The sequence below is a fragment of the Bubalus bubalis genome, chromosome 9 (genome assembly GCF_019923935.1).
Source record: "Bubalus bubalis isolate 160015118507 breed Murrah chromosome 9, NDDB_SH_1, whole genome shotgun sequence".
NCBI lineage: Eukaryota > Metazoa > Chordata > Mammalia > Artiodactyla > Bovidae > Bubalus > Bubalus bubalis.
Genome location: NC_059165.1, coordinates 50,468,604 through 50,496,391, shown reverse-complemented (window position 1 = coordinate 50,496,391; position 27,788 = coordinate 50,468,604). Strand labels below are relative to the sequence as shown.

The following is a 27,788-nucleotide window of genomic DNA, read 5'->3' as shown; positions in this document are numbered from 1 at the left end:
GGAATCGGGCTCCCTGATTTCAGACTATACTACAAAGCTACAGCAATCAAAACAGTATGGTACTAGCACAGAAATAGAAATATAGATCAATGGAACAAGGATAAAAAGCCCAGAAATAAACCCAAACACCCTTGGTCAATTAGTCTGTAACAAGAGAGGCAAGAACATACAATGGAGCAAAGAATCTATTCAATAAATGGTGCTGGGGAACCTGAAGAGCTACATGTAAAAGAATGAAATTAGAATATTCTCTTATACCATACACAAAAATAAATTCAAAATGAGTCAAAGACCCAAGTGTGAGCCTGGACACTATAAAATTCCTAGAGAAAAACATAGGCAGAACACTCTTTGACATAAATCACAGCAATATCTTTTTGGAATATCTTTTTGGAAGATTACATTACCCCCTAGAGTAATAAAAATTAAAAAAAAAAAAGAAACAGGATATAATTAAACTTAAAAGCTTCTGCACAGCAAAGGAAACTATAAACAAAACAAAAAGACAACCCATAGAATGAATGGGAGAAAATATCTGCAAACAAAGCAATTGACAGGGGATTAATCTCCAAAATATACAAATAGTTCATACAGCATTACATTTAAAAAAATGCAATCAAAAGATGATAGATGATCTAAATAGTTCTCCAAAGAAGACATTCAGTTCAGTTCAGTTCAGTCACTCAGTACTGTCCGACTCTTTGCGACCCCATGAATCGCAGCACGCCAGGCCTCCCTGTCTATCACCAACTCCCAGAGTTCACTGAGACGCACGTCCATCGAGTCAGTGATGCCATCCAGCCATTTCATCCTCTGTCGTCCCCTTCTCCTCCTGCCCCCAATCCCTCCCAGCATCAGAGTCTTTTCCAATGAGTCAGCTCTTCGCATGAGGTGGCCAAAGTACTGGAGTTTCAGCTTTAGTATCATTCCTTCCAAAGAAATGCCAGGGCTGATTTCCTTCAGAATGGACTGGTTGGATCTCCTTGCAGTACAAGGGACTCTCAAGAGTCTTCTCCAATACCACAGTTCAAAAGCATCAATTCTTCGGCACTCAGCTTTCTTCACAGTCTGACTCTCACATCCATACACAACCACTGGAAAAACCATAGTCTTGACTAGACAGACCTGTGTTGGCAAAGTAATGTCTCCGCTTTTGAATATGCTATCTAGGTTGGTCATAACTTTCCTTCCAAGGAGTAAGCTGTCTTTTAATTTCATGGCTACAGTCACCATCTGCAGTGATTTTGGAGCCCAAAAAAATAAAGTCTGACACTACAGGTGGCCAAAAAGCATACACAAAGATGCTCAACATCATAGTATATGAGAAATGCAAATCAAAACATCATCAAAAAGTCTATATATAATAAATGCTGGAGAGGGTGTGCAGAAAAAGGAATCCACCTACACTGTTGGTGGGAATGTAAATTAGTACAACCACCATGGAGAACAGTATGGAGGCTCCTTAAAAACCTACAAATAGAACTACCATATGATCCAGCAATCCCACTCCTGGGCATATATCCAGAAAAAAATACAATTCAAAAACATATATGGACCCCAATGAATTTTAAAAAGATACATGGACCCCAATGTTCACTGCAGCACCATTTACAATAGCTAGAGACATGGAAGCAACCTAAATGTCCATCAACAGAGGAATGGATAAAAAAGATGTGGTACATAAATGCAATGGAATATTACTCAGCCATAAAAAAGAACAGAATAATGCCATTTGCAGCAATATGGATGGACCTAGAGATTATCACACTAAGTGAAGTCAGACAGAAAAAGACAAATATATGGTATCACTCATATGCAGAATCTATTTCTTTAAATGATATAAATGAACTTATTTGCAAACTAGAAACAGACTTACAGATATCAAAACAAATGTATGGTAACCAAAGGGTAAATACGGGGGGTGGAGAATAAATCAGGAGCTTGAGATTAACATACACACACAGCTATAGAGAGGATAGAAAACCAACAAGGACCTGCCTACTGTATAGCACAAGTAACTCTACTCAATACTCTGTGATAACTATATGAGAAAAGAATCTGATAAAAAATGAATATATGTATGTGTATAATTAATCACTGCTGTACAACTGAAGCACAATATTTTAAATCAACTATGTCAGTAAAAATTAAAAAAAAAAAAACAGACAAAAAGAGTGGATACAGATGTGACATACATATATACAATGAAATACTGCTCAGCCATTAAAAAGAGTTAAGTCCTGCCGTTTGCAACAACACAGAAGGCCTTAAACAGTATCATGCTAAGTGAAATAAGTCAGACAGAGAAAGGCAAATACATATAATTTCACTTATACATGAAATCTGAAAAAAACAAGCAAACATAACAAATAGAAACAAAGTCATAGATACAGAGAACAATAGGGGGTTGCCCGAGGGGAGGGGGCCGGGGGAGGAGAGCAGTGAAGAAGATTAAGAGGTACAGATTTCCTGTTATAAAATAAATGAGCCATGGGTATGAAATGTACAGTTCAGGGAATATAGTCAACAATTACATGATAACTTTGTATGGTGACAGCTGGTAACTAGACTTATCGTGGTGATCATTTTAAAATGTATAGAAATATCAAATCACTATGCTATATACCAGGAACTAATATATAATACTGTAGGTTCAATACATTAATAGTTCAGAAACAAACAAGCTTATAGAAAAAGAGATCAGATTTATGGCTACCAGTGGCAGGGAGTATGGGGAGGAGAACTGGATGAGGATAGCCAAAAGGTATAAACTCCAGTTCTAAGATAAATAAATACTAGAGATGTAATTTACAACATGATGAATATAATTAACACCGTTCTATGTTACATATGAAAGAGAAAAGAGTAAATGCTAAGAGTTCTCATCACAAGGAAAAACATTTTTTTCTATTTCTTTAAATTTGTTTCTAAACAAGATAATGGCTGTTCACTAAACTTGTGGTAATCATTTCATGATTTATGTAGGTCAAATCATTATGCAGTATACTTTAAACTTACACAGCGTGCTGTGCTTAGTCACTCAGTCACGTCCAACTCTTTGAGACCCCATGGACAGTAGCCCACCAGGGTCCTCTATCCATGGGGATTCCCCAGGCAAGAATACTGGAGTGGGTTGCCATGCCCTCCTCCAGGGGATCTTCCCAACCGAGGGATCGAACCCAGGTCTCCTGCATTGCAAGCGAATTCTTTACCATCTGAGCCACCAGGGAAGCCGATACTTTAAACTTACACAGTGCTATGTCAATTATCTCAATAAAACTGGAGGAAAAAAAAGTCTGAGAAATGTCACAGTCAAGAACCTGAGGAGACATGATGACTAAATGTAATGTGGTAGCTCTGCAACAGAAAAGGACATTGGATAAATTCTAAGTAAATCTAATGAAGTATGAGCTTCAGTTGGTTAAAAAAAAAACCAAGATGACATTGTTCTATCAAATGGCTCAACAGCACATTTGAACTGGCAAAAGAATCAGTAAACCTCATGATAAATGAATAGAGATTTTGCATTTAAAATAACAGAAAAAAGAACAAAGAAAAATAAACAGAGCCTCAGAGAAATGTGAGACACACCATTAAGAGTACTAACATATACATAAAGGGAGTATTAGAAGGAGAGAAGAAAAAGAGGAGCATAAGAAATATTAAAAGAAATAATAGCTGAAAAGTTGCCAAATTTATTGAAATCATTAATTTACCATATAGGAAATTCAGTGAAGTTCTAGTAGGATAAAGGCAAAGAGATCCACAAAAGACACATCACACTTCCTGGAGGTCTTCCATGGAGGTCCAGTGAATAAGAATCCTCCTGCTAATGCAGGCAGGGGACACGGATTCAATCCAATGCCTGGTCGAGGAAGATTCCACATGCCGTGCAGCAACTAAGCCCATGCACCACCACTACTGAACACTTGCGCTGCAAATACTGAAGCCTGCCATGCACCTAGAGCCTGTGCTGTGCAACAAGAGAACCACTGCAATGAGAAGCCCATGCACAGCGAAGAGGAGCAGCCCTGCTCACTACAACCAGAGGCACGCAGCAATGAAGTCCCAGCGCAACCAATAAATAAACCATTTCTAAAAGACACATCATGCTAAAATGCTAAAGCCAAAAGCAAGGAGGAAATCTTGAAAGTAGAAAAGAAAATCAATTCATCACTTACAGAGGATGAAAATCTTTAACACTCAAGCATTACAGGGTTGGGTGTGAGGTAAGCCGCTCTCCGCGGTGCTGACACAGCAAGGTGGATCGGAATGGTGACTCCCAAAGGTGAGTCTACTTGCTGGTTTGGTCCATAAGAAAGTTTTCACTCATCTGCAATGAAATGAGAAAAATAAGCACAGTGCATGAAGTTTTTCATAAAGTTAATTCTACTCAATATAAATGACTATTCTACATTTATGTCCAACTCCTGATGTTAAAATATTATTCTGCTAAACAGTGGGAATAATAATAACATTGGTAGTTTTCAGGTCTTTATATTGTCAACAATATAATGCTGACAGTCCTTTGTTGGTATCCCTATTTTTTCTGTGAATATTTTTTTAAGTTTTTTTTAATTGAAGTATAGTTGATTTACAATGTGGTGTTAGTTACAGGTGTACAGTAAAGTGAATCAGGATATCCCTATTTATATTTTACCAGTTTATAAAATCCAAAAGTCTGAAAGCCAACTCCTTTGAGATGCTATTGTATAGCTGGGAAGTACAGGGAGCCATGCGCCCTCTTCTCAGCCCTCCATGCTTGATTTATAATGAGGTTTGAATTGTAGAGTAGTTGAAGTAGGAACTGATTTTTAAATAGGCCATGGGTGACCACTGCAATCCCTACAGAGCTGCAGAGACAAGACCCCCCAATTACCAGCAAACTGTGGGAACTGCTCCACACCCACTTACAAAGGACTATGTGTGACTGACTGTAGCATAAAAAAATAAATAAAACTTTCACTAAGAGGTTAGACTATGGCCTTGCTCAAGCTTGGCAGTATTTCATAGCATGGATCCTTGAGTCAGATAGACATGAGTTCAAACCTGGGTTCTCCCATCATTAGCAGTGAGACCTAACCTCTTGTGCCTCAGTTTTCCCAACAATAAAGCAGAGCAAATAACAGTAACTTTTGTGAGGATTAAATAGAAATGCAGATAAATTACCTAGTATATAGTAAGCGGTCAATAAATTTTTGCCATAATAATTTGTTGTTATTGCCCACCATAGTGTAAAGCCTATAGTAGAATACTAGGTCTCTCTTCCCCCTCCCCCCCACCTTTTCCCAGTAATAAAACAGGCAATGCCTGACTTTAACCCCAGGTCTCAATTCTCTGTAGATCTGTGTTACATGTAGCTGTCTATCCTCTATGCACTGAAAGTTAACTATAAAAATGCCCTTTTAAAACAAAAATGTATATACATCACAAAATCTATTTTAAATTATTATCTAACATTTACTAAGCTCTATTTGCCAGGTACTATTTACCAAGCACTTTTTGTGAATTATCTCTTTAAAACCTTATCACAATGCCAAGAGGTAAATCTGATTGATATCCATATTGACAAATGAGGAAACTAAAGCTAGGGGAAGGCACAAAAGCACCACACCCACTTGTCTGATGCCACAACCAGTAATGGGCAAAATAAAACACAGACCTTCATCTGTCTGGTTCTAAAGCCCTTGTAGGGCTTTCCCTGGTGGCTCAGTGGCAAAGAATCTGCCTGCCAGAGCAGGAGATGCAGGTTCAACACTGGATCAGAAGATCCCCAAGAGAAGGAAATGGCAACCCACTCCAGCATTCTTGCCTGGGAAATCCCATGGACAGAGGAGCCTGGCAGGCTACAGGCCATGGGGTCACAAGAGTTGGACACAACCTAGCTACCTAACAACAACAAAGCCCTTCTTCCTCACCCCTGTACACTATTGCCTCCCTTTGGCTCCTAGTTTCCTCTCCTTCACACTAAATATATCTAGGGGTACGGACCTAAATATTCCCATTTTATGGACAGATTGAGGCTGAGAGAGAAGCTAGCACCACCCAAGTACTCTCACCAGAGCTCAGAATTGAGACCTCTTCCTGCCTCATCTCTGCAGGTGCCCATCAGTATAAGTACGGTAAGAACCGAGCTGAGGAGGATGCCAGGAGGTACCTGGTAGAAAAAGAGAAGCTGGAGAAAGAGAAAGAGACAATCCGGACAGAGCTGATGGCGCTGAGGCAGGAAAAGAGGGAACTAAAGGAAGCCATTCGGAACAACCCAGGTATCTATGGGGTGTGGCCCTGAGCATATGAGGGGCTCACACTTGAGCCTTGACACCTCTCCTACTACTAGCCACCTGGCTTCTCACCAGGAACAGGTAGGCTTCTCCTCCCCTTTCTACTCCTCACCACCACCATCATCACCATCTCTCCTGACTAATGAAAGTGCCACTGATTGAGTAACTGTTTTTAGAGTAAGGGGATGAAAAAGTAACACAAATGTATATACTTAATGTGGTAAAATGAGATCTTATTTTAGAAAATTTAAAACATGAAAAACAGAGTGTGCTTTAGAATCAAGGAAGAGATATCATTTTGAACCTCACATTAACTCATTATTCACAGCTATGTACTAAGGACCCAAATGTGTGAAACATTGGTCCAGGTGCTGAGAGTAATGGACAGTGACACTTCACCAGTATCCCCTTCTGAAACCCAGGACCATGACCTCGGCGGGCCCTGTATACCCTGGGCTCCTCTACGCCCCACTTTCTGCCATTTTTCTGTTGAATTCTCTCTATAGCTGCAGTTCAGCACACTTTCAGACTGAGGTTTCTGAACATGTTGCAGGGAACTGGAGGTCCTATCCTTATATAAAATATGTTCAAGGTCACATAGCCCCATGAGAATCTGATGGAACCTATGGACCCTTTCCTAAGGGAGAAAACCCCCACAAATCACAATGTTGCAAATAATTTCAGGAGCTCAAGTGCACCCAGAGCCACAGATTGCCTAGGAATTCACAAACCTCAGACTGAGAACTTCTGGCTTAATGATTTGTTCTACGTGGCTAGGAACCAGAATCAATGGGAAGGAGACACATTAAGACAGTTTGGTTTCAATATAAGGAACTTTCTAAGAGTCAGAACTAGGGTTTGAAGCAGGTTTACTTGACTGTCCAACTTGTCCTGCTCAATTGTTTTCTATAGCATATAACTTTTTAACAGATTACTTATTGTATTTATATTGTTCTCTCTCTCACACACATACATATAAACAAACAATTATAAGTTCAATAGGGCAAAGATCTTTCCCTGCTTTGTTCACTAATATATCTCAAGGGCATAGAACACGGCCTGGTACCTAACAAGCACTCAATATTTACTGAATGAATGAATAAAGAGAATCACCATTACCAGAAAACCCTCCAGTGCAACCTCTTTCAGGGCAAACAATGGAACTAATTTTTAAACCTATTAAAATGCAACACAGCTCCTGACACAAGCAAACTCCTAACACAGGTTTGTTGGCTTAAACTGAATAAGCAGCAAAATCCTAGCAAGGTCTTGTGATCAGTGTAAAGCCCTGTGTTGATTCTTGGTTACAAGTCAGAAAACTTACCGGCTTAGAAATGAAAAGAAAAACATAACTGGAAAATTAAGTGATCAGGTATAGCGAAGTCCAGGAGCTTAAATGATGTCACCAGGAAGCATATTCTAATTCTTGCTTCTGCCTTTCCCTACTTTGGTTTCATTCTCTGTCCCTCATGGTAGTATAAAGACTTCACAACTCTAGCCCTCACACAGTCCACGCAGCCACTCCAGAAGAGAGGCTTCTCTTCCCAATGGGCCCCATAAGCACCTTAGGATTCACTTTAACCACTGTGACCAGAAAATGAGATACAATTATGGGCCAGGTCTAAGTTATGTGCCAATCTCCTGAACTGGAAGTGAGGTCAACCCCATTCAATCTATAGGGAAAGAGAGGGGAATGGGGAAATGGATAGTGGGCAGATAAAGACCACAAAACCCAGCACGGAGCTAGAACTGCAGGTCCCAAGTCCATCCCTTAACCAGAAGGCTAGAAAGGCCCTCTGGGAAGGCACGTTATGGCCTGTGGGGCTGCCAAACTCCCTGATGTTTCTGGTTAGGCTCAGCTATTTCTCATAGATGTCTTTGGACACAGGGGCAAAGTTAAAGGCTCTTGAAGAGGCTCTGGCCACCCTCGAAGCTCAGTGTCGGGCAAAGGAGGAGCACCGGATCGACCTGGAGCTGCGGCTGGTGACTGTGAAGGAGCGCTTGCAGCAGTCCCTGGCAGGGGGCCCAGCCCTGGGGCTCTCCGTCAACAGCAAGAACAAGAATGGGGTGAGCTGCTCTTTAATCCCCTCACGTGCTACAGGCTTTCGTGATCATTCTTTGAGGGGTAGGAGCTATCCTTATTTACAAATGAGAAAGCTAAAACCCTGAGAGGGAACATGTCATAAGTGGCGCACCTATGAAGGGGACTCTTTGGAGCAAGTTCTCCGGCCTGTGTTCTTTCCACTGAAGCACCATTATTTGACTTTTTATCCTGAATGTAATCTTAGAAGTAGCCTTGGGGTTATTGATAATATACTATATTGAATAAGAACAAACTTGTATTGATAAATTACCACAGGTTAGTGCAGCATCTTAACCTGTACGATTTCACACAATCTTCATAGCAATCTAATGAGGCAATATTGTATATTCACCCTATCTGACAGACAAGGAAACTAAGGTTCAGATGTCGAAGTACATGCTCAAGGTCACTCAGCTAAATGGGAGTTCACTTCAGTTCAGTCATTCGGTCATGTCCGACTCTTTGCAACCCCATGAATTGCAGCATGCCAGGCCTCCCTGTCCATCACCAACTCCCAGAGTTCACTCAGATTCATGTCCATTGAGTCAGTGATGCCATCCAGCCATCTCATCCTCTGTCATCCCCTTCTCCTCCTGCCCCCAATCCCTCCCAGCATCAGAGTCTTTTCCAATGAGTCAACTCTTCACATGAGGTGGCCAAAGTACTGGAGTTTCAGCTTTAGCATCATTCCTTCCAAAGAAATCCCAGGGCTGATCTCCTTCAGAATGGACTGGTTGGATCTCCTTGCAGTCCAAGGGACTCTCAAGAGTCTTCTCCAACACCACAGTTCAAAAGCATCAATTCTTCAGCGCTCAGCCTTCTTCACAGTCCAACTCTCACATCCATACATGACCACAGGAAAAACCATAGCCTTGACTAGACGAACCTTTGTTGGCAAAGTAATGTCTCTGCTTTTGAATATGCTATATTGGTTGGACATAACTTTCCTTCCAAGGAGTAAGCGTCTTTTAATTTCATGGCTGCAGTCACCATCTGCAGTGATTTTGGAGCCCCCAAAAATAAAGTCTGACACTGTTTCCACTGTTTCCCCATCTATTTCCCATGAAGTGATGGAACCAGATGCCATGACCTTCGTTTTCTGAATGTTGAGCTTTAAGCCAACTTTTTCACTCTCCACTTTCACTTTCATCAAGAGGCTTTTTAGTTTCTCTTCACTTTCTGCCATAAGGGTGGTGTCATCAGCATATCTGAGGTTATTGATATTTCTCCTGGCAATCTTGATTCCAGCTTGTGTTTCTTCCAGCCCAGCGTTTCTCATGATGTACTCTGCATAGAAGTTAAATAAGCAGGGTGACAATATACAGCCTTGACGTACTCCTTTTCCTATTTGGAACCAGTCTGTTGTTCCATGTCCAGTTCTAACTGTTGCTTCCTGACCTGCATACAGATTTCTCAAGAGGCAGGTCAGGTGATCTGGTATTCCCATCTCTTTCAGAATTTTCCACAGTTTATTGTGATCCACACAGTCAAAGGCTTTGGCATAGTCAATAAAGCAGAAATAGATGTTTTTCTGGAACTCTCTTGCTTTTTCCATGATCCAGCGGATGTTGGCAATTTGATCTCTGGTTCCTCTGCCTTTTCTAAAATAAGCTTGAACATCAGGAAGTTCACGATTCACATATTGCTGAAGCCTGGCTTGGAGAGCATTACTTTACTAGCATGTGAGATGAGTGCAATTGTGCGGTAGTAAAGCATTCTTTACAGGCTCCCAAACCCAGGAAGTCTGACTCCAGAGGCTTGCTTTAGCCATTGGTACAGGCCCCCTCCTGGGATCCCCCGTGTACCAGGCCCTATCCTCAGGGCTTTGCATCCATTGCCTCTAATGCTCCCAGCAACCCTCATGCTGAATGGGATTTCTTCAGGGACCTCAGTCTGTATCGGTGTCTCAACCCCAGCACGACTACTAGTAATTTTGTATCAGATCAGATCAGTCGCTCAGTCGAGTCCGACTCTTTGCGACCTCATGAATCGCAGCATGCCAGGCCTCCCTGTCCATCACCAACTCCCAGAGTTCACTCAGACTCAAGTCCATCGAGTCAGTGATGCCATCCAGCCATCTCATCCTCTGTCGTCCCCTTCTCCTCCTGCCCCCAATCCCTCCCAGCATCAGAGTCTTTTCCAATGAGTCAACTCTTCGCATGAGGTGGCCAAAGTACTGGAGTTTCAGCTTTAGCATCATTCCTTCCAAAGAAATCCCAGGGCTGATCTCCTTCAGAATGGACTGGTATGTAGGATGTTTAGTAGCATCCCCAGCCTCTACCCATGTGATGCCAGGAGTTCCATGCCCAGTTATGGCAACCAAAAATGTGTCCAGAAATTGCCAAACATCCCCAGGAAGGACAAAACTGTCCCCATTTGGGAACCACTGGTCTAAATTACCAACAGTCCCATCTGTTATTCTGCTTCATGGCACTTAGCCACAATTTGTGTGTGCATATATACCTTGGAGAAGGAAATGGCAACCCGCTCCAGTGTTCTTGCCTGGAGAATCCCAGGGACGGGGGAGCCTGGTGGGCTGCCGTCTATGGGATCACAGAGTCAGACACGACTGAAGTGACTTAGCAGCATATACATCTGAAAAATAGTAGAAGTGCAATAAATGCTTGTCAAATTAATAAATGTTTATACCTGCTTTTAGACAAGGAAACAGTATTCCTATTGTCATCCAAGGTCAGACCACACCTCATGACTCAGAAGCCAGAGCAGTTTCTTCTACTCCTACACTTCCTCTCCATGGGGTCATTTCCAACCTCATTTACAGAAAAGCTTAGAGGGACAAAACAATTTCCGAGAATCACAGAGGGCTGGTGGAGGAGTAGAAGTGGTTCCCTCAACCCAGATGCTTCCTCCCACCAGCATGCCCTGATATTCACATTCCACAGAGCTTTTCCCTCCACTTTTGATCCTTGTGATGGCCTTTGGAGAAAGTTTTCTCTAAATTCCCTACAGGCTTAACTATTGGTATGTTACATTCAAGGAACTACATCCAGCAAGATACTAAGCAATCACCTGAAAATTTTAAGGAATAAAGGCAGTGTAAAAAACGTGAAGGAATGCAGGAGAGAGGTTAAGAGACAGGACTGTGGGATTTAAATCCCAGCTGTCTCACTCACCAGCTTTATGGCCTTGAGCAGTGACTTGACCTTCTCATTTTCCTTATCTGTAAAATGTAACAACATAATAAGCATCTGCTTTACATACTGAAAAGGCTAAATGAACTATGACAATTTATGCAATGTCTGGTGCACAGTGAGGATTCAGATATTTTAACTTTAGTAATTTTAGTCCTTTAATAATAAATTTATTCCAAGGCCCTCAGGTATTTTGCACCCCTTACCCTGTTTGATGCTGACATATTTGAACAATGTCTTCTACTGGCATTCTTTGAAGGGCAGGCTGTGTGAGTACTAGACCTCACCAGTGTAACTATCTCTTGTCATCAACAGGAAACTGCAAATAAACCCCAGAACAATGCCCCAGAGCAACCTCTCCCTGTCAATTGTGTTTCCGAGTTACGGAAGAGGAGCCCATCCATCATAAACTCCAATCAAGGAAGGGTGCTACAAAAAGCCAAGGTACCACGACAGTTTAGCTAATCAAATTTCAGAGACCCGGAAGCTTCCTTTCCATAGAACCTCACCAAGAACAACAACAAAAAAAAAACAGCTAGTGAGAAAGACAGAGATTTGCCAATATATCCATGCAGTAAAACTCAAACTTTGCACAGAAAGCAAGACCCTCAAATCTCCTTTGGAAGCTATCTACTCTTTCTTAATACATAATTCTACCAAGCTTTGGTTTCTGAACCTACAGTATGTCTTGAGACAAGAAAGGCCCCGTTTAATAGGTGAGGAAACTGAGTAAAGGGACTTGCCCAGGGTTACGCAGGGCATCACCGAGAGAGCTGGGATGCAAACCCATCTCTTCCAGCTCCCAGTCAACAGCTCACTCCATGAGACTGGAGTGAAACTTGGGGCCAGCTGTGTTCCAGAACTTTTTGAATTTTAGAAAGGTAATGTGGTGCATATGCTATGTATGATGAAAACCCCCAAGTTCTCAGGAGGTACTCTGTAAGCAAACATGTTGATAATTCTATAGCAAGACACAAACATTCACAGCACATTAAATAAACAGACTTCAAACAACCTCATATCAGGTCAGGCCAGGCCACTGAATCTGTGCCAAAACACTTAAAAAAGATTCTGGTCTCAGAGCTGTCTGGTTTCAAAATTGAAGATAAGAAAGTGTGGACCTGAAAACAAATACCTGAGCATTAGGACAGGAGATAAGAGAAGTAACCAGCCCAAGGCCAGACCACCTAGACTAGACATCAGCAAACTTTTTCGGGAAAGGGCCAGACAGTAAATATTTGATGCTCTGTGGACCACACAGTCTCTTTCACAACCACCCACCTCTGCCATCATAGTAGAAAAGCAGTCATAGACAATATATAAAGAAGTGGCTGACATGTCAGTGACCCAATAAAACTTTGTTTATGGACACAACTTTGAATATCACATAAATTTCAGGTGTCATGAAAAAAAATTTTTTTGAAATATTAAAATCTGAATATCATTCTTAGCTGATGGGTCATACAAAAATATGTAGTGAGCCAGATTTGGTCCATGAGCCAGAGTTTGCTTCTCCTTGATCCTTATGGGCCACTGGATAAACTCTGGATTTTATTCTAACATAATGGAAAGTCATTGGCAAATCTGGACCAAGGAATTCTGGGGTATGAATTACATTTTTTTTTTTATTACATTTTTAAAAGACCATTCTGGCTACTATGTTGAAAATGGATGAGGGGATAGAGAGATCAGTTAGGAGAATTTTGATGAGAGATTAGAAAAGTTTAGTGGAGGTGATAGGAAGTAACTGGTTTTGGAGGTAGAGAAGGAGGACTTTCTGCTGAGGATGTGGAGGATAAGGAAAAGAAAGAAATCAAGGATGTTTTTACCTTGTTTTCATCCTGCAAGTTACTTCTGAATATTCAACAAACCGATTTTTTTTTCCTGTTTTTCTGTTATTCAGGAATGGGAAATGAAGAAGACCTAGAAAAAAGATGAGGATTTCATCCAAAGGAAATAACACCTTGTCCATCCAAGGCGAAGCCTTTTCACAAGGAGACATCAGAAGACTGGAAGTAGCCCAAACTCTCTGGCCATCCCAAAGACCTTTATTGTCTGCATGATTATAGGGTATATGGGAAGAAAAGAAGTAGAAAAGGGAAATAGAGGGCATCCTTATAACTTTACAGAGGGTGGAAATGGGGGCGGAGGGAGACAGAAATCTCTACAGTTGTAAGGTTTTGTTGAATGTCTTTGCCTTCCCCTCTGAAGAAGAAAAATGAAAGCACATGTGAATAAGCCATTCCATCCCCTTCTCAGCATCCCATTCCCAGTTCATAGGAAAAAGGAAGGTCTTGAGGCATCAGTGGTGCAGTACAGAGAGATGGGACTTGATCATCTGACACCTGTGCCAAATGGATTCACACTGGGCATTGCTGACAATCTCTAGGCAAAACAGGCTGAAAAATCAATACCATTATCCCTACTCGCATGAAGTGAACAAAAACTACAGAGATTATGCAAATTCTACAATCGTTCCTCATGACACAAATTCTAGAATCCCAGACTTGAGTGTTTTCAAATCAGAGATCTGGCACAGAGGAGTTTAGCAGGCCAAGAAGTTCAGCAGCTGACATATTTTAAGCTCACAGTGCTACTCAGAAGCACATGTTTCTCATGTCCACAGAATGTTGCAGGCACTGTAAGGTGGGATCATTTGCTATCAATGAAGTTCCCTTCGTAATGTATATGGCACTCAGGCTCCGGGAGCTATGATTACTATGATTAGAAATCCAGGTGATACTCTTTATGTCTTTAACCTTACTTCGCACTTGGAGACCCACCATCCGCCCTTTCAACCCTACTATCAAGTAAACCTATCACAGAAAACCAAGAGGATGGTGGCTCATTTATGCCACAGGGGTGCTAAACCGTTTATAAACATTTGATATTTTTATAGAAGAGCAAGGACCTCAAGTCCCAGGCAGTCTTCTAACTGTGCCATTCATTACTTTCTCAACACTGTAGGCCCACTACAGGCCTTCACCACCTTTCCCTCCAATAAAGATAAAAATCATTTAAATGCAAAAGCTCAAAGGTTAACTCAAGGGGAAAGAAAGGAAATCCTAGAGAAGCCTCTGGACACTCTGGGCTGCACACACTTTACTTACCTAAGGCTTTACACACTTGAGCCTCACCCAAACTGTATCACCCTCTGAGGGAGCAGCAGACCAAAGCAAGTAAAATAACCTGACCAAAAGCACCCAGCTGTCAGTGGCAGAATATGAGGCTTAGGGCTGATAAGCCTGGATCCAGACAAGGCTGCTTGAGCTCCGCCTCTGCCATTTACCAGCTGTGACTTTGACCTCTGATTGTTTTACCTGTGAAAACCATGTTAACAATGCTACTCTTCTCCCAAGACTACTGGGGGGATTCAATGAGATAACACACAGGAAGCATCTTGCACACTGTCCAAGAAATAGGAAAGGTTCAGCCATAGTGGTTATTAGCTAGATAAGAAACATCTGACTCAAATTTTGCGTCCTTTCCACTAAAGAAATGACTTTCACATGGTTTTAACAACCATTAAAGGCTAAAAGGTAACCAATCCATAATTGACATCTTTCATCCAAATTCCACCTGAGTGTCTTCAATGACAATGGAGCTCACATAAACTGCACTGCCAATGTTCTTCCTTAAAATATAGATCCTGGAATGGCACCCAGCAATTCAACTGTGTGTGTGTTGTGTGTCATATTCTTTCCTACAGTTATTTTTAGTTATTTTGAGTGCCTTTTCCCACCAATAGATCTTGACTCTTTGAAGGGGTTACCCTACAAAATTAATAATTAACATTTACTGAGCACTCACCATGCATCAGGCACTGTTAGCTATGACTGGCTTACAAGACATACAACCCGTGCAGTCACAGAGGGCCCCATGCCTAGCAGGGCTCTGTGCTTAGTTTATTGCTCTGTTACCCACTCAGTAATCTTGAGCAAAGAGCTCCACACTTTACTTTTGCCTTTTATGTAGCCAAACCTGATGCTAATTACTTCTCTAGGTATTTTCCCTTTAATCTTCACCAAAACCCTGTGAGATAGGTTCTGTTATACCAGTTTTCACAGTTCAGGAAATGGAAGCCCAGAGAAGTTAGGTAATTTACTCAAGTCCACCTTTAAGAAGTGGTGGAGTTGGCATTTGAATACATGGAGTCTGACCCTAGAATCCCCCTCCTCTTGGTTCCAAGGTTCTACTTCACTCATGTCCTCCCTCCTTCGCACCGCAGCATTCAAAAGCACACAAGCACCTAATGAGTGGATGCAGCACACCTGGTGTAACTTAGCTACCAGATGTTTTAACAAAATGGCTACAGCGTGGATGCCACTTCTTGTTTGGTTGTTTTTTTTCGAAGTGTAGAGCCATGGTTTTAAGGTGGCCTTGAAGCTCCATCCTCCCCAGTACTGCAAAGCGTTTAGATTATCAGATTTCTAGTATCACTGTATCCTCAGTGGAGGTCCTTGAGCAGGTTCACCAACCTCTCTGAGCCTGTTTTCTCCTATGTAAGAGAATCATGATCACTCCAGTACATGCTGCTGCTAAGTCACTTCTGTTGTGTCCGACTCTGTGTGACCCCATAGACGGGAGCCCACCAGGCTCCCCTGCTGCCCTGTACTAGATGTCAGAAATCACAGCTGTGAACAAGGCAGACACTCTCATGAAGCTTACACTAAAAACAAAAACAAACTGCTGGACATACCTAAAATAGTAGTTACTTTAGATAAGGTGGTTACAAACGTCTCTCTGGCGAGGTAATCCCAGGACACAACACACCGCTTCCCTGCACGGACCCGTCCAACAGCTTGTTTCCCCACTTCTTAGACCCAATCTCCTCCACACTACGGTCAGTGACCCCTTAAACACGTAATGGCACTGTAACACTGAAGTTCTTTAGACAGAAAGATTTTGAACAACTACATTAGGGCACTTTTCCACTGTTTATTAAATATGAACAGACCAAAAAGAAAAAATAAAATCTCTGCCCTAATGGAGTGTACACATTAGTGAGGAGAAATTAAAAAATACACATTTCGAATCACAGTTAAGTCGAGGGGGGAGGGGGAACTGACGAAAAAGGCGAGCATGAGTGGCTTTGACTTTTTTAATTCCTCACAGGCCCTGGCTCTAACCACGGTCTTGTGTTGCTCCTCCGCCTCCTCCAGTACTTCAGTCCCTTACTCGCAAGGCGCTCCTTTTTGACTTTGCAGATGCTGTTTCCTTCTGCCTGAATCAACTTGCCTTCTCTTTTCATTTACTCGTTACTCCGCTCTCAGGTCAAACGTTATTTCCTCTGGGAAAACGCCCCACACTAGGTCATATCGTATTCTAGGGTTCCGCAACACCAAGGCCCTCGCGTTTAAATAAGGGTCATGTTTTGACCTCATATGGTGTTTGCACCTTGTTGTGTAAAACCGCATGTAAGCTCCTTGAGGGCACAAGTGTTACTCCCTGTGGTCGCCGCGTATTCCGCGCCTAGCACTGAGCCTACTCCCTTGCCACAGGAAACCAACCTACCCGCGGAACACGCGGGACCGGAAGAGTTGCGTTGCATAAAGACCGGGTAGGGACCTGCACAGGAACAACCAACAAGTGGCGTTCCCATCCGGGGCCCTAAGAGAAAAAAGCCCGCGAAGGCTGCTGGGAAGCGTGGTTTTTGAAGCGAACGTAGCTCGTCCTTTGGAGCAAGTGCGCATGCGCGGCTTCCGTAAGCCGAGGTGGGAACATGGCCGCCAGGCTCCTGTGGGCGGTCCGTCGGCGGATGCAGCCCCTGGCCGCCCATGCCGCGTCCGAGGGCAGGTAAGCGAGGCAGGTGGGGATTGGGAACTTGAGGACAATGAGGGACGAGCGATCTGAAGGGGCAGTTTTGGGCTGGAGGACGAGGGGACCTCTCTAGCCTCTCGGCCTCTACAACTGGGGCTCACGGCCCCATCTTACAGAGCGGGAAACTGAGGTTCAAAGCCGCGCCTCCTTGTCGGGCCGACGTACGTTGGAAGATCCGAGGTCACGCCCTCGGAGGTGGGAATTGCTCTTCCGACTGAATTGGGGACGTGCCTTTCCCGCCCCTTTCTCCAGCTTTGGGGCCTACAGGTGAATTGGGATTCTTTCCTAGCACCCTGTATGAACATAATGGGGAACCAGTATCTGAGCTTCACTTTTCCTGTAAGTAAAAGGAGGGCGTTGGACTTTGCCAGACGGCCCTTCCACCTGCCTTCAGGAGTTTAAGTTCTGGTTGCTGCCTTTATCATTGCAGCAGCTTTTTTTTATCACTTATCTTGCCAATTGCAGAACTATGGGTAGTTCTTTTTATTCTCCCGTTTAATTGGGGGAAACGGTGGTTTAGAAATTTTGAGTAATGTCTCCAAACTTAAATACTCATGAAGTGGTGGAATTCAGACTGAAAACCAGTCAGGGCTGTAGAATTGGCCCTTTTAATTAGTGACCAATGTTCGTTATTCTCAGGGACGATCCCCTTTTGACAGTTTCTTTACCAGAAAAAATAAAAATTGCTGAGTAGTGGGATGGGTAAGGTTGGATCTCTGAAAAGTAAATTACGGTGAAATCCGAAAATTTTGCATAACTATTTGTCGCCTTTTTACCATAACACACCTGACCCAGCACTAGAGTGAGAGGTTGAATTCTGGGTTTCAAGCTTTTTTTCCCTAATCTTTTTGGCAGTTTTTGGTGTACGGAAGTGATCAGGAGCAAAATGGTTCCTTCTAATAAAATTTTTCCCCACTCCAGTTCTGAAAGAGTAGCAATTGAATGAATCCACCACAACTTCCCTCTTTCTCATGACTTGGGCCCTAGCCATGTTCCCTTCAACTGGCCCTGAGGATATTTTGACCTATTTTTAATTGGATAAATGTTGTTTTTTAGGACTTTAGGAGGAAGGATCTATTTCACCCTGTTTGATGACCACATTTTCTGAACTAAAAATTGGTAATCATGTATAATTTGACATAAGATTATAATAACTGAATTCAAGACTAGCATGAAAGATAAAAAGTAATCTTGACCGCACACTTCCCTTTCTTGAACTAAACTCCTTTACCCCTACTAAGCGTTCATTTAGATTTCACCTTAGTGGCCACTCTTCAGTATATGCCACTTTATATAAATAAACTATTTGTTTTTAAGACTTTTTGCACCCACAGGTTTTCTTGATGGTTTTACTTCAAATTAAATTATAAGGACCCAGGAGGTGTAATGGAAACTTCCTTGAACAGGGGGTTCAAAACTACTGCAGTCCAAAATCTACAAACCCCTATTGTAAAATGTTTATGTAAACTGAACTACATAATCTATATGATCTATTTCATTCACCTGTTCACGGTCCACAACATATAGTAAATGTTTTGTAAGTTTTTGATTGATTTGATTTTACATGGTAATTTCCCACCTCATTTTCTCCTAATTCTCTTCTATAAAAACCTTTTACTTAGAGCTTGTAAAAGCTTTACAAGCTTTTTTTTCTTGTATATCAAGAAAGCTTTAGAATTCTAGGCCTTACTCCAATTTGATAAGGTACCTTTACTGGGGTTAATTTTCCCCATGTATAAAATGAGAGACTGAACCTGAACTGTATGGCTTTTTGTTTTGAATTCTTGCTTCTGGCATTGTCCTGCTGGTTCTAGGTACTATAATTTGGTGTTCTCTTGCTGACTTTTGTGTCCCCACTTCCAGCTATTTCTACTGCCTGATGCTCAGTATCCTGATTCAACAGAATACTAACAATGTGATCTTGAGCAAGGCATAAGCCTCTTTGAACTTTGGTTTTCTCATCTATAAAGTAGAGATGATAATAGTATTTATCTTACATATTGTGAGATGAAAAGATGATTTAATAAAATCTTGTCAACTGTATCTGGCACTTAACAAGCACATTATAAGTGTTTGTGGTGTTATTGAAACTGAAAGCACTTTGTCTAGAGAGAGTCAATCTGGGAAGCATTCCAGTCTCTGAACTTTGTTGTAACTTTGGCTGTTTGTCATGGCTAGGGGATGGCTGCATCCTTTCAGCACTGCCACTCAGAGAACTGCTGGTGAAGACTGCAATTCTGAGGACCCCCCTGATGAACTGGGACCCTCTCTTGCAGAACGAGCCTTAAAGCTAAAAGCTGTTAAACTGGAGAAGGAAGTCCAAGATTTAACAGTAGGTAGATTTTATATTATCTGTTCATATAGTCTGAAATATATATCATATTTTCTATTATCTGTTTATGTTACCTGTAGTCACATCTCTCTGGCTTAAATATTCACATAAAGTTTTTTAAGTCAGTTTTTTAAACTGTTTCCTCTAATTAGCTCTTTACTCCCTCTTGTTAGATATACTGAGCAAAATAATCTGTAGTAGTTCAAAAACATTGCCGACTACGGATACTCATCTTTGTTCAGTTTCCTGGTGTGTCACAGTACTTAGATATCTGATATTTTGGTAGTTTCAATGGAGGTACAATCCCTGGCATATAGTAGACACTCAGTAAATATTTGTTGAATTAATGTGGTCATTTATCATTTTATTCTGCCAATCAGACTCTATGTGGCTTAATGTGCCAGTACTGTACTGACAGATTTTGAGAAATAGAATAATTCCAAAGCAGGACCACCCAGAAAGGGCAATGAGGTTAGAAAGTGTGTCTAATGAGAATAATGAAAGGAACCAGGGATTATAAGAATGAAAGAAAAAAAAATAAAGAGGCTAAATAATTGCCTTCGAATAGATGACATATTTTATTAAATACATATTTATTGGCTGTGCTGAGTCTTAGTTGCAGCATGTGGGATCTAGTTCCCTGACCAGGAATCGAACCTGGGTCCCTTGCATTGGGAGCATGGAGTCTTAACCACTGAACCATCAAGGAAGTCCCAAGATGATGTATTTTTAAAAACTTACTCTTGGTTGTCCTAGAGTTCAGTTCAACAAAAGAAAGTTGGAGGGTGGCAGTGTTGGGTGAAGACGAGAAAAAAAGCTTTTTCTGAAGATAATGAGCTTGAAAACAGTTGTTACAGATTCAAACTGGCAGCCTAAATGACAGCCTGTCAGAACTGTTGTAAACAGAGATTGCTTCTCTGGGAATTTGGAGTAGCTGATACAAGATTCCTATACAACTCCTAATGTTTTTGCTTGTTTGTTTTAATAAAAATCTATACCAAGGGTAAAATTTGTAAAATAAGCAAAAAGTTTCTTTTCTACCAATAAGCATTTGTTTTCTCATCATTTTGACTTTGCTTCTGATGCTCAGGTGAGATACCAGAGAGCTGTAGCTGACAGTGAAAATATAAGAAGGCGAACCCAGAGATGTGTAGAAGATGCCAAAATATTTGGTGAGAGATTTAATAATAATAAAAATATTTTTTAGTTTAAGGGCACTTACTAGCAGTTTTGCACACTGAACTTAGCAAAAAATACATCTGGGTCCTTAACCAACCTATACTGTACCCTTCCTCTATTGTATAGGCTTTCTGTGCTGCTTATTGGGAATGTTGGAAAATGAACCATTTGCTGAAATAATGTTTGCCTTTATTTTCACCAGACTTTTGTTATTTTTCAAGCATGTACAGTTATTCTAGTGCCTGTACAGGCAATTCTGTTTAACTCTTTAATGAACAAGTGAAGTGAATCATTAAGATGTTCAGAAAAGAATCCAAAGAAAATACTAAAATTTGCTTCATCTTAGCAAAACTGATCTATATCCAGAATGCAATAATTAACTATGTCTCCACGAGACAACTTTCACAACTAGAGACAAAAATCATTTGTGTTACTGTCAGTGTTCTATAGCTTGCTCAGTTACAACTCAGAGGCTCTCAGACCACATGGAATCAGATAACCCTGATGGCTGTGCTAGATCAAATGTGTTTTTTCACTGATGGCATTGAATCATCTTTTTGGTTCATTTCAAAGTCTCTCAGAAACCTTTTCCTAAATGCACCACATCTTGTTCCAAATCTGTTCATGAAACTGTTAATTGAATAACAGAGATTCAAGGGTAAAAGGCAATCTGTGATGACTTGCTATACTCACAATTTAATAGGGAGCATTATACTTTTACTGCACATAGAATGGAGTGCCCGAGGGGCCCTTGGATACTATTTAGTCCAGTCTCCTCTTACAGGCAAGCTAGAAAAAGTTATTTGATGTCAGATGTAGATATGAATCCACGGATCCCTGATCCCTAATCTATTTTTCTTTCCCTTGTATCACTCATACTCCTTCCTGTTCTCTGGATATTATCTGCTATTCATACATGAGATTCACTCCATTCGTGTCCCATCCAACGCCATTCCTTTGGCTTAGCCTTCTGATTCTCATTCAGTGTTTTAGATACCATGTTTCAAGACTCTGAATAAATACTAACCCTGAAATTGTATTCCTAAATAACTCAGTACTGACCCCCAAATGTGTTTCTAATATTTCATCCAAGTTTTAGTCGCATATTTCCAACTATCAGGGCTCAGCAAACTGCAGCCTTTCCATCCAGACAGTACGTACCTGGGAAGTCTCTCCTCTGTCATTATCTCTTTTATTGGCTGCGTGTTTTGATACAGGGCCTTAAACTTGTCCCTGGGTTAAAACTAGATCAACAAAGTCCTTTGCCCCTCACCAGCTCCTACCAGGGCTTTTGTGTTACCACACAAAAATGATATTCCTTCATTTCTATGAAGAAAAATGAAGAATGCTGCATTGAAAGTAATGGGATTTCTCAACAACTGAGTTCACTTTTATAAAGTTTATGTGACTCTAAAAAAATTAGACAAGCTTGGTGGCCTGTCTCCGGCAGACAGAACAGAGTGATTTCCTCACAAACAATAAGATATAACTTTGTAGCAGGCATTTAGAAACTTACCTCATCTATGGAGTATATTTCTTTCCTGTTCCTGTTTAGCTAATCCTCAAGAATAAACCACTCCTTTACTCTTCCTTAGCACAGTCTTGTCAACTCCTCTTTTATTATTCCCCCATCAATGAACATCTTCTTCCTATTGAGAATGCATGCCTTAGCACAAATGAGACAGGCAGGAATTTTCAAAATATATGTAAAGGTGAACAACTCACTAAAGGTGAGTTGTTCAGTCACTCAGTCACGTCCGACTCTTTGCAACCCCATGGACTGCAGCATACCAGGCCTCCCTGTCCTTCACCCCATAGATAAAACAAGCATATAAAACTAAGTCAAGTTTTTAAAAAGACACGTTTCTGAACCTTTTGTACATAGTCTTACCTAGTTCTTGGGTTCTAACGATCTTCCCCATCTCCTAAGCGGCTTGCTAGTCATATGTCTTTGAAGAGAAATGTTGGCTCATCAGTTCGCTTGCAAGGGTAATCACCGGTGATGATCCTCGATTCCCGTGACAATCTTTGCATTTCCTGGGGTACCTAGTATACCAGCCACCTCTTTGAGCCTTCCCCAAACTCTGCTGTCAAGAACAGTGATTTCCTCACAAACAGTAAGAGTGTCTGGTTTCTCTGTAGGAATTCAGAGTTTCTGTAAGGATTTGGTGGAGGTCGCAGACATTTTGGAGAAGACTACAGAGTGTATTTCTGAAGAAACAGAGCCTGCGGACCAGAAGCTCACTCTGGAGAAGATCTTCCGAGGATTGTCACTTTTAGAAGCAAAGCTGAAAAGTGTGTTCGCCAAACACGGCCTGGAGAAGATGACACCCATCGGTGACAAATATGACCCTCATGAGCATGAACTCATTTGTCACGTGCCAGCTGGTGTTGGGGTGCAGCCTGGCACCGTGGCATTCGTAAGGCAAGATGGCTACAAGCTTCATGGCCGCACCATTAGACTTGCTCAGGTGGAAGTGGCAGTAGAGTCTCAGAGAAGACTATGAATGGGCCCAGAGGAACTGCATGTTCTCCCAGAGTGCAGTCACCTGTGATTCCTTTATTTATTAAACTAGGTTCGTATTGTACATGAGGTACTTCATGTGATCTGTTTTGGATTTAGTCATATTGGCTTTATTTCTTAGATACTCTGTTGATTTAATGTGACCTGTTTGGTCTCATCAGAAGTCTTGCCATTGGGCATTTGAACAATGTGACAAGTGTTCCTGTGGCCTTATCAAAATGTGTTGAAGGAAATTATTTTAAAATTGGTACTGATGACTTTCAATCCAAAATCTTTTTTATAGGTGGAAATGAGTTGTATGTTTATGTGTTTTCAACTAAATGTTCATTTCTGGTCCCTATAATAGAAATTGAATAGGATCTTGAATTTGGTGGGAAGAGGAGGTGGTAGGGATTGGTTTAACATTTGGGTACTGAAATGATAAAGCTTTATAGCTGTATGAATTTAAATCATTTGGATTGATTTTTATGCACATAGACTTTCAGAGCCTACTCGTTTCATTTTATTTTTCTTCTAACCGTCTTTTGTCCTTGTAGTTTCTGCCAGGTGGACTTCATATTCACACTCATTTCCCTTTTCAAATCCCATTTACAAGGCTAAGGCCCCAGGAAAGACTTGGAAGACAGAGATTGGCAAGAAATCAAGATACCAGCTCCCTTGCAAGCAAGTCTGGCCAAGAAACCTTGTGCTTTCCTTGCTGAGTTGTCTTCAAATTATTTTCAGCCTCCCTGGGTGTATAATCATTTCAGGGAAATTGAGGCAGCGCCAACAGCTAATGACCTAAACTGGTCTATGCAAGTAGTTTACCACAATTTCTCTTTCCACTGGCCCTTAAATCCTCTGCCACTTTGTCAGATTTATCTTGTGGTCCTTGATTAGATTATGTAGGGAGGTGGTCAGGACCAAAAAAAAGTTAGGTTCTTATGATTCCTCATTTCATTTAGTTATAATGGGCTTGGAGTTTTTGTTTTGGGGGTTTTTTTTGGGGGGGGGGTACTCACAATTCACTACCTCTCTTACATTAACGAGCTTTATATCCTAGTTTTTTTATCTGTCTTATGTCACATGTAAACATCTAGCTCCCCTTTTATGTACTGACCTCCTGGAGGTAATGAGCCTATGTGTATATTTTTTATTTCAGTCTTATAGATAGTGTTCTATAAAAAATTTTTTCAGTAAATGAGTTAGTGAATGAATGATGTATATATCAATCGAACATTAGAAAGGAGGTCTTTATAGATATTTTAATGTTAGAAGCTGCCTTAATGATCTAATCTCACCCTTTCAGTTTCTTCAGACTATGTGTGAAAACAGTCTTTTTAGGACTGGACTCAAAAAAAAAAAAAAAAATCTCTAAAACTAGTAAACTAAATTTCAGTGAGAACTTAAGTAAGAAACAACTAGATATTAACTTCAGTATTTAAGATTCAGCAGTTCTATAATGAGCATGCAAATATACCCCCAACAGACAATTAACTGTTAGGTGTCCAGATTGTCCAGGTTTAGGTTTAAGTTACTTTCCCATAAAATAAATCCATTTCTTCTAGAGCTCTATGACCCCATTCTGTGGGGTGGTGAAACAGCCTCTTAGACATCATAGATCGTTCCAGCACACGACACAGATGCATCCTCAAAACCATCGCCTAATGGGTACTACCACCTCCACCAGATTAGACACTTTAAAAAACAAATACATACTTCTAAGATGCAAACAAGACTGGTGGTGAGATTTTAAAACCAGAACCTCTTGGCATTCCACTAAGTACATCCTGTAAATGTAATGAGCAGTCAGATTTCACAATGGGAATTTGTCTCTTCTTTTTTGCCTTCATTCCTTTGAGAATGACAAATAGTGACAATAAGAAAGTGAGGCAATTATGATTTTCCATTTGTTCTTGGATCACTAGCTATTCATTACAAATGAATTAAAATAACCATAATTTTAGGTGTGGAATGTTCTGATTACTTGAAGAGTTTTTCAGTATTCTTTGCAACCTCCTGTTTTAGCAAGTAGATTGAGAATAATTTTAGATTCTTCTATTATTCAGTAGTTTTGCAGAGTTAAAAGTATAAATTTAGAAGCTGGAGCTGTAACAGAATCTCAAAAAGTTGAAAGGCTTTCAGGAGCCAGCACAGCATAACAGAGCATATGCTTAGTAAGCATCAACTCGAACATAATTCCCAGCCTAGTCACTTCACTCTTCTGAGCCTGCTTCCATGTTTGTAAAATAGTTAACAATTCTCAAACTATTACGAGGATTAAATGAAATGTGCAAATTGCCTATTACAGTAGGCCCTCGAATATTTATTTTTATTGCTTTTTATACACATTGTTTTTTGTATGTTTTCATAGTTGCCTAAAGTCTAGGGGAAGGGGAAGACTGGTGCTTGACTATAAAAAATAATTGTAAGTTAATCAGTCACAGTGAATTATTTTCCTTTCAACTTCTGTTTTTTGTGTGTGTCTGTTTAAACTATACTGGGGAAGTCTACATTTTTAGACTGGAGAAATAAGGTTGTCTCGGCGCTCTTATTTTCATCTTGATGGTAAAGTAAAAAGATACTATTGGCATGTAGATGATATGTGTAAGGAAGCTTTGGCTCATGTGAAGAGGGACCTTGGTGTCTTAGTACTTGGATTTTATGAATCTTTGGTGGATTTTCCTTACCACTATAAAAGAATCATTCAGTTTGTACTGACATAAGTTACTTGGTGCTCTTTCATGGCAAAGGATTTAATTAATGAAGAAACATCCTTAAACACTAAAGCAAAATCAAAGAAGACAAAGGTGAAATATAATCTTCAGAAACATTAATAAAACTTTAATTGAAATTACTGCATTTCATGTATTTACTGTCTGCCAGAATCATACTGTGTATTGACATGGTCACTTCACTGATTGCTGACCGACCTGTTGACGCTCAGTGGAGGGAACTTAGGGTCTCACAGCTGCCCAGGCCAGTGGATGCAGTGCAGTCATTTTGCCTTGGTATTGAAGTCTTGTCTGTTTTTTGACCTCCTTGACTTGCTTACTTCTAATTTCTATGTATTTCTTCAATCTGGACTCCTGTTTATTTCTGCCTTTCTGTCTGGCACTGCCTTATATTCTTGTGGTTGCTTCTTGGTTCTAATCATCTTACCTGCTTTAATCATTTTACTCAAAATACAGAACTTCTGACCATCCTCTCAATCCGATTACTGGCATGTGGCTGCCTGCTTCCACGTGCTCTTCCCAACCTTTGCCTAGCCGTGTCTTTACCTCTGCTTCTCCACTGGCTTCCACATACCCAGCCTCCTGGCTAAGTGCCCCTCTTTGTAGCCAGCCTTTTCTGTAGTTTTGGCTTTGCATTTTCATCATTCTTCCCACCCTGGCTCCATAATCCATTGTTTCTCACAATCCCAGAGCTAGTTGGTAAGTATATCCTTACTCTTGTCCATTCTCAAATTCACTGGAGGTTTTAAAACAGCTTTGAAATCTCCTTGAATCTGAACCAGTAGATTATAGGGAGGCGACACTGCTGGTTTCTGACCCACACCTTCCTGTCTCTGGATGCTCACTCTTGATACCTGGCCATCAAACCAAAGAGCCAACTCAGGTAGCCTGTGGAGTAGAACCAAGGGCCATGGCTGAGCTTTTAGCTGACAGCCAGCACCAACCTGCCAGCCACCTTAGTGAGCCACTTTGAAAGTGGACTTGCCAGTCCCCAGTGGAACAGCCCCGTCTGACATCACACAGAACAGATGAAATCTCACTGAGTCCTGCCCAATGTGCAGATTTATGGGCAAAAAAAGTGTTACCTTTAGCCACTAAGTTTTGGGGTAGTTTGTTATGCAGCAATAAATAACTGATGGAATCACCCAACCCCACTCCCAGTCTCACTACTAGTACCTTGGCCCCAGAATTATGCCTCCTTGCTTTTTCTCTTAAACAGCTTTTTTGAATTTGTCCTACAACTTTGATACACATGGTATTGTGGGATTGGAAGAATTTTTTCCCAACAGGAGAAAAGAGCTGTAAAATCTAGAATTACCAAGGACCCTAAAATTGGCTCAGATGGTAAACCATCTGCCTACAAGGCAGGAGACCTGGGTTCAATCCCTGGGTTGGGAAGATCTGGAGAAGGAAATGGCAATCCACTCCAGTATTCTTGCCTGGAGAATCCCATGGTCGGAGGAACCTGGTAGGCTACAGTCCATGGGATCACAGAGTCGGACATGACTGAGCAACATTTACTTTACTTACTAAAATTAAAAGCAAAGTTGAGTTTTAATATGATTTTACCCTATTAAAAAAATACTGTATGGATCATACTGTTAGCACATAAGAGAACATGGCACAAAGTGATCAACAAATACTTGTTTTAAAAGATGATTAAGGAAGGAACTTCCCTGGCATTCCAGTGGTTGACTGCTCCC

General features: G+C 41.0%; 2 protein-coding genes, 1 long non-coding RNA gene and 1 other non-coding gene across 10 annotated transcripts in view; 2 read left to right on the top strand and 2 right to left on the bottom strand.

Annotated features, from left to right (window-relative positions):
- Positions 1-15,189, top strand: part of AFAP1L1 (actin filament associated protein 1 like 1) — a 73,734-nt gene extending 58,545 nt beyond the window's left edge. For both annotated transcript variants that reach the window (XM_025292446.3, XM_044947491.2), the window contains exons 16-19: positions 6,102-6,266; positions 8,170-8,348; positions 11,832-11,960; positions 13,420-15,189. In XM_025292446.3, coding sequence (XP_025148231.2) covers positions 6,102-6,266; positions 8,170-8,348; positions 11,832-11,960; positions 13,420-13,443 — 497 coding nt within the window. In that variant the 3' untranslated portion in view covers positions 13,444-15,189. The remainder of the gene's footprint in view (positions 1-6,101; positions 6,267-8,169; positions 8,349-11,831; positions 11,961-13,419) is intronic.
- The window catches only part of LOC112586871, a 57,818-nt gene extending 40,673 nt beyond the window's left edge, over positions 1-17,145 (bottom strand). The window contains exons 1-4 of one of the 5 annotated variants that reach the window (XR_006641394.1): positions 17,031-17,145; positions 13,346-13,439; positions 11,499-11,545; positions 4,182-4,333 (exon numbers count right to left, since the gene is read on the bottom strand). This is a non-coding gene — a long non-coding RNA (uncharacterized LOC112586871). Of the gene's footprint in view, positions 1-4,181; positions 4,334-11,498; positions 11,546-13,345; positions 13,440-14,105; positions 14,204-14,626; positions 14,765-15,326; positions 15,590-15,631; positions 15,647-17,030 lie in introns of those variants that run through there. The other 4 variants (XR_006641396.1, XR_006641395.1, XR_006641393.1 and 1 more) reach the window with 4 other exon arrangements.
- A 28-nt stretch (positions 17,146-17,173) lies between these two features.
- Positions 17,174-26,207, top strand: GRPEL2 (GrpE like 2, mitochondrial). 2 transcript variants are annotated; one of them, XR_006553308.2, is made up of 5 exons: positions 17,174-17,312; positions 19,515-19,668; positions 20,759-20,840; positions 22,990-23,423; positions 23,967-26,207. XR_006553308.2 is itself a non-coding variant. In XM_006041013.4 (4 exons), exons 1-4 carry the CDS (start codon positions 17,239-17,241, stop codon positions 23,352-23,354), a joined length of 675 nt encoding a protein of 224 aa, XP_006041075.1. In that variant the 5' UTR covers positions 17,174-17,238; the 3' UTR covers positions 23,355-26,207. The 2 variants fall into 2 exon arrangements, 1 of the variants encoding a protein (XP_006041075.1); XM_006041013.4 differs by having other exon boundaries at positions 22,990-26,207.
- Positions 20,305-20,377, bottom strand: TRNAW-CCA. The gene has a single exon. It is a non-coding gene; the product is annotated as a tRNA-Trp (tRNA).
- Positions 26,208-27,788: the final 1,581 nt, after the last annotated feature.

What these genes read in the sequence shown, in the direction of transcription:
- GRPEL2 (XM_006041013.4), top strand. Translation starts at nt 17,239, where the DNA reads ATGGCCGCCAGGCTCCTGTGGGCGGTCCGTCGGCGGATGCAGCCCCTG. An exon ending in AGGAAGTCCAAGATTTAACA is followed by an intron (nt 19,669 to 20,758) that starts GTAGGTAGATTT and finishes TCTGATGCTCAG; the next exon opens with GTGAGATACCAGAGAGCTGT. An exon ending in AGAAGATGCCAAAATATTTG is followed by an intron (nt 20,841 to 22,989) that starts GTGAGAGATTTA and finishes GTTTCTCTGTAG; the next exon opens with GAATTCAGAGTTTCTGTAAG.